Genomic DNA, 5995 nt, shown 5'->3' on the forward strand with positions numbered 1-5995 from the left:
TCTCTATATTTCTCTTTCTCTCTCCCATCTCTCTCTTTCTCTCTCTCTCCTTTCTCTCTATATTTCTCTTTCTCTCTCCTATCTCTCTCTCCTTTCTCTCTATATTTCTCTCTCCCTACTCTCTCTCTCTCCTTTTATTATCTTTTTCTCTCTCTCGTCTGTCTTTCTCTCTCCATCTATTTCTCTTTCCATCTCTCTCTTTCCTCTCTCTCTCTCACTCTCTCCCTCTTCTTCTTTCTTTTTTTCTATCCTTCTCTGTCCTCTTTTTTATTTCTCTCTTTCTGATTCTTTTTTTTTCTATCTCTCTCCTTTTCTAACTCTTTTTTATCACTTTTCTCCGATCTCTCCCTTTTTCCATCTCTTTCATCTCATCTCTCCCTTTTTCTATCTGTTTTTTCCTCTTTTCTCTCTCTCTCTATCTCACTTCCTCTTTCTATTTCTCTCGCTTCTCTTTCTCTCTCTCTCTCTCGAAATTATCCGCTTTGGGTATTTTTCGGGTCACGGGGCCGTTTACTTGAGGAGATTGGGAAACTTTCTCTTTCTATCTCTGTTCTTTCTCTTTCTCTCTTTCTCAAAATTATCGGCTTTCGGTATTTTTCGGGTCACGGGGCCGTTTACTTGAGTTCATTACGAAGCTTTCTCTTTCTCTCTACCTCTCTTTCTCAAAATTATCGGCTTTCGGTATTTTTCGCGTCACGGGGGCCGTTTACTTGATTTGATCGCGAAGTTTTCTCTTTCTCCCTCTTATCTTTCTCTATCTATCTCTTTCTTTTTCCTTCTCTCTATCGTCTTCTCAAAATTATCGGCTTCGGTATATTTCGCGTCACGGGGCCGTTTTCTTGAGTTGATCGCGAAGCTTCCTCTTTGTCCCTCTTCTCTTTCTCTATCTTTCTCTCTCTTTTTCCTTCTAAGTACCCTCCTCAAAATTATCGGCTTTGGATATTTTTCACGTCACGGAGGCGTTTACTTGAGAGGATTGCGAAGCTTCCTCTTTCTCGAAATGATCGACTTTGGGCATTTTTCGCGTCACGGGGGCGTTTACTTGAGGGGATTAATAAAACGACTGTTGGGGTTGACAAAACAAAAAATTCACGGGCTTGCTCAGCGCCAAAGTCCACCCCCTTGCCGATGACTTTTATCATTCGGTTGAAGGAAATCGACTGCCTGCCGAGCGTAGGCCACTAAATGGGGAAGAATATGCGATAAAGTGGGCGACTTTCCGTTGGGAAGAAAGCCGATGAATGGCAACTTGGCAGATACGCGGTTTTATCTAAGTACAATCACGAGCTGCTGGTGAAACCCCCCTTCCTTGGCACGTAGAAATGCAGTTGGTTTAATGCTCTTGTTAAAAAGTGTTGTGCGAGTAGGTAGAAGCATCAACTGTCGGCGGCCCATCGATACTTCCCCTCTTTCTCATCCTTTCCTTGTCCTTTGGCTCGCCCCTTCTCTCACTATCCCTTTCGATTTTTATCAATCTTTCTTTCTTTCTCCCTCTATCTCTTTCGATTTTATCAATCTTTCTTTCTCTCTATCTCTTTCGATTTTATCAATATTTATTTCTCTCTCTATCTCTTTCGATTTTATCAATCTTTATTTCTCTCTCTATCTCTTTCGATTTCATCAATCTTTCTTTCTCTCTCTATCTCTTTCGATTTTATCAATCTTTCTTTCTCTCTCTATCTCTCTCGATTTCATGAATCTTTTTTTCTCTCTATCTCTTTCGATTTTATCAGTCTTTCTTTCTCTCTCTATCTCTTTTTATTTGTCTGTCTCACTTTGACTCTCTATATCTTTCATTTTGTCTATCTCACTTTCGCTCTCTATATCTTTCTATTTGTCGATCTCTCATTCTCACTCTATCTCTTTTTATTTTATATATCTCAATTTCTCTATTTATATATTCTCGTTCTATCTCTATGTGCTCTTTTTGGCTCGCTCTATTGCTCTTTTATCTTCTCTCTCTATTCCTTTCTACTTATCGACACCTCATTCTCTCTCTATCTCTTTCTATTTATCTATACCTCATTTTCTTTATTTATCTACCTCTCTTTCTCTGTCTCTATCTCCCTCTTTTTTACTCTCTCTCTCTTTATCCTATTGAGGCACAGTTTTTTTTCCTCCTATTTTCCCTTCGCTCTTCCTTGCTTTGCCTTTTAATGGGTCCCCTTTTTCTCTTTCTCCATCTCTCTCTAAGCCCTTTGATGGCCCACTCTCTCTCTCTCTGCCATACTGTGGACCAGCTTCTCTCTCCTATTCTTCCTTCTCTCTTCCTTTCTATGCCTTCCGCTGGTTTTCCTCTCTTTCTCTGAGACTTCTTGTGGGTCACACTCTCTCCCTCCCCACCTCACTGTGCGGCCACGATTGCCCTTAAGAAGCTCACCTCTCTCTCTCTCTATCTCTTTCTCTTCCTCTCTCTAAACGTCGGTGTGCCTGCTCTCTCTCTCTATCTCTTCCAGAAGGAGGAATCTACTCTCTGAAGAAGGCAGATGGAGGCTACAAATCGTATCATGGGTAGAATAGGAGGGGGGGGCCCAAAAATCCAAGACAAGTCACAAAACCGGGGCCCAGTCCGCCATCTTCTCTTCCCTTCCCTCCAACCCGCTTAAAAACCCCCCCTCCCGCCCCTCCCATTCTACATTGCAAGAAGAAGCCGAGCAAGAACAAGCAGCCATGGCCTCTCTTTCTCTCTCTTCCCTCGTCTTCCTCCTTTTCCTCTTCTCCTCTGTCTCTTCTTCCTTCTCTCGCTCCGCCCGTTTGCCCTCTTCCACAGCCGCTGTCAAGGATCCTGAGCTCGTCGTCCAAGACGTCCTCAGGTCTCATTCTCTCTCTACATCTCTCTTCCTTGCAGTATGAAAGCCTCCCACATCTACCAAATCTCTCTACTTACGTATCACTCTTTCGGTTTATCTATCCATCGACTAATGTACCTATCACTCCGTCTATCTTTCCCTGCTAATCACTCTCCTCATCTATCTAAGCTCCTCCAGTTTTTTTCTGATCCATCTATCTATTCATTAATTTATAAATGTATCTCTCTCTCTATCTGTCGTTAGTTATCTATCCATCCATCTATTTACCGATCGACGAAACGTTCTTTTACTTTACTTCTCATCTCTCTCCATCAAGAATTCTAGTAATTAACGTATTACTCTGTCTTTTACTAAAACCTATCTATCTTTCTACCCATCTATCTATCTATCAGTACGCCCATCGACGAAACGTTCTTTTGTTTTAGTTTTCGCATCTCTCACAAGAAATCAAATTATGTCAATCGCTAGAAATCAGAACTAAGCCTTCCTTTCGCCCGTTTCTCTCGCTAACTTCGTTGGGTTTGTGCGCATGCAGGAGCATCAACGAGTCGACGTCCAGACGAAGAATGGCAGCGCTCTCCTGCACCACCGGCAACCCCATCGACGACTGCTGGCGCTGCGACCCGGACTGGGCATCGAACCGCCAGCGGCTCGCCAACTGCGCCATAGGGTTCGGCAAGAACGCCATCGGCGGCCGAGACGGTAGAATCTACGTCGTCACCGACCCCAGCGACAACGACGCCGTCAACCCAAGGCCAGGCACTCTAAGACATGCCGTCATCCAATCGGAGCCTCTCTGGATCATCTTCGCCGGCGACATGACCATCAAGCTCAAGGAAGAGCTGATCATGAACTCCTTCAAGACTCTGGACGGCCGTGGCGCCGATGTTCACATCGCCGGCGGCCCGTGCATTACCATCCAGTTCGTCAGCAACATCATCATCCATGGCCTCCACATCCACGACTGCGTGCCAGGTACTTTCATTCAAGCGCTTACCAACTCTGCTAAAAGCTATAGCTAATGCTAAGGTCAACACTCTACTTGTTCTTGGGATTCACTTACCAAGGACAAGGACAAGACTTGAGCTAAATATCTCATGGTGTTGTTCTTCGGAAGCGCTTAGAAGTGCTAAAAGTTATAGCTAATAACAAGGGCAACACTCTACTTGTTGTTCTTGGAACGCCCTTACCAACTTTGCTTAGAGCTATGGCTGGTACCAAGGACAAGACTTGAGCCAAATATCTCAGGCTTGTTCTTGGGAAGCGCTTACTAACTGTGTTAAAAGTTATAGCTATTGTTCTTAGGAAGTTGTTTTCAACAGCTCTCTGAACACTCATTGTGTTATTTTTGGGAATCGTGAAGGAACTGTGCTAAAAGCTATAGGTAAATTAACTTGGTCATGATGTTGTTTTCAACACTTATCCCAACACCTGCCATTGGCTATACCCTTTGAAGAATGGTGCCTTGATCTGATAGTGTTACCGTTCTAGCGCTTACCAACTGTGCTAAAAGCTATAGCTGATATTAAGGGTGCTACTTGAACACCAGGTGGTAATGCGATGGTGAGGGACTCGACGAAGCATTACGGGTGGAGGACGGAGTCAGACGGCGATGGTGTGTCGATCTTCGGCGGCAGCCACGTGTGGGTAGACCGAAACACGCTGTACAATTGCCGGGACGGGCTCGTTGACGCCATCCACGGCTCCACCGCCATCACCATCTCCAATAACCATTTCAGCCGCCATGACAAGGTCATGCTGCTCGGTCACAACGACCAATTCACCGCCGACCGGGACATGCAGGTCACCATCGCCTTCAACCACTTTGGCGAGGGCCTTGTCCAAAGAATGCCCAGGTTGGTGCTATTCTTGATTCTCTTTCTTCAATTCTTGCTCTTCCTCAAGTCTCTGTTTTTCTTCTTTTTTCTTGACCATTAAACGTGGGTTTTGTCTGATTTGATAGGTGCCGGCTGGGGTACTTCCATGTGGTGAATAACGACTACACGCAATGGGAAATGTACGCCATTGGTGGAAGCGGAAGACCCACCATTAATAGCCAGGGAAACCGGTTCCTCGCGCCTGACGATCGCTTCAGTAAAGAGGTAAAAATCAAGGGAGGAACCCATTGCCGATCTCAACTTCTGCATTTAACATTCCTCTAAATATAGAAATTAAAACAGAAAAATTCTAATCTCGGAGGTAGACTGATTGGTTCCAGATTCAAACGACGATGGAATATTCAGTAAACAAGTCATTCACCGCAGAGTTTCTAGTTTTTCCCTTAAAATATAAAGTTACTTCAAGTAATAGTTGAATAAGCATTCACTTCGGAGGCATTAACAGCGGTACATTTGGATTGAACTTTTATTCTTAAGACGAAAACGAATAATCAATCTGACTTTTCTGGAACAGGTGACGAAGAGAGAGGAGGCTTCGGAAGGCGAGTGGAGGAGTTGGAACTGGAAATCAGAGGGGGACATGTTCTTGAACGGCGCGTTCTTCGTCACCTCCGGCGAGGGCGCTGCCGCCACCTTCGCCAAAGCGTCAAGTCTCAGCGCGAGGGCGTCTTCTCTCGTGGGAATGATCACCGCCGAGGCTGGAGCTCTGCAATGCACAAAGAACTCTCGCTGCTGACAGCCGGCTCAAGAAAAAAGACGAAGATGGCAACTCCATCTCCACCCACTTCTCTTTTTTTCTCTTCTTCTTCTTCTTCTTCTCTTTGATTCCTTTCTTTTTTTAATGTGGTGCTACAACCTCGGCCCGTTCTGGCTTCCCTGCAAGTCAAGAGGAAGATCAAGCGTGGCTTGAAGCGTTGACTATTATCCTTGAATATTATGATAACATCAGTGAATCGAGTTATGCATACTGTGTCGTCCTCTCCCTCCCAATCTCTAACTTTCTCTTGCCTTGTCTGAGACACAGATTAAGAATTGTTGTTTCCCAATTTAAGAGGGCAAATACGTACAAGAAAAGGACTGGTGTTATTTTTTTTTATTCTTTTTACCTCTCTCTATCTCTCTCTTCTTCTGGGAATCTGTCACTGTCAAGTGTTGTTTCCCCCATTTAAAGGAAATAATTTGTGAAAGAACCAGGAAATGCCGTAATCTATGATCTTTACAGTACTGAAACATGGAGGCCCCTAGACTGGGGTCGTCTGTTTACTGTGGCCTGAGATCTTGGTCTGC

The 5995-nt window shown here is 44.5% G+C and overlaps 1 protein-coding gene across 1 annotated transcript; it reads left to right on the forward strand.

Moving 5' to 3' along the window:
* The first annotated feature begins 2621 nt into the window (after positions 1 to 2621).
* LOC144705582 (putative pectate lyase 5) lies at positions 2622 to 5673 on the forward strand. The gene is made up of 5 exons (XM_078578346.1): positions 2622 to 2813; positions 3346 to 3785; positions 4360 to 4666; positions 4774 to 4912; positions 5223 to 5673. The coding sequence occupies exons 1-5, from the start codon at positions 2671 to 2673 to the stop codon at positions 5442 to 5444; spliced, it is 1251 nt and encodes a 416-aa protein (XP_078434472.1). The 5' UTR covers positions 2622 to 2670; the 3' UTR covers positions 5445 to 5673.
* The last annotated feature ends 322 nt before the right edge of the window (positions 5674 to 5995 follow it).

The sequence above is a fragment of the Wolffia australiana genome, chromosome 7, assembly GCF_029677425.1.
Source record: "Wolffia australiana isolate 7733 chromosome 7, ASM2967742v1".
NCBI classification, from domain to species: Eukaryota; Viridiplantae; Streptophyta; class Magnoliopsida; order Alismatales; family Araceae; genus Wolffia; species Wolffia australiana.

Bases quoted from the DNA above. Each gene is read 5' to 3' on its own strand.
- LOC144705582 (XM_078578346.1), top strand. From the start codon at position 2,671: ATGGCCTCTCTTTCTCTCTCTTCCCTCGTCTTCCTCCTTTTCCTCTTC. The intron at 4,667-4,773 runs GTTGGTGCTATT...CTGATTTGATAG, and splicing joins CTTGTCCAAAGAATGCCCAG to GTGCCGGCTGGGGTACTTCC. The intron at 4,913-5,222 runs GTAAAAATCAAG...TTTCTGGAACAG, and splicing joins ACGATCGCTTCAGTAAAGAG to GTGACGAAGAGAGAGGAGGC.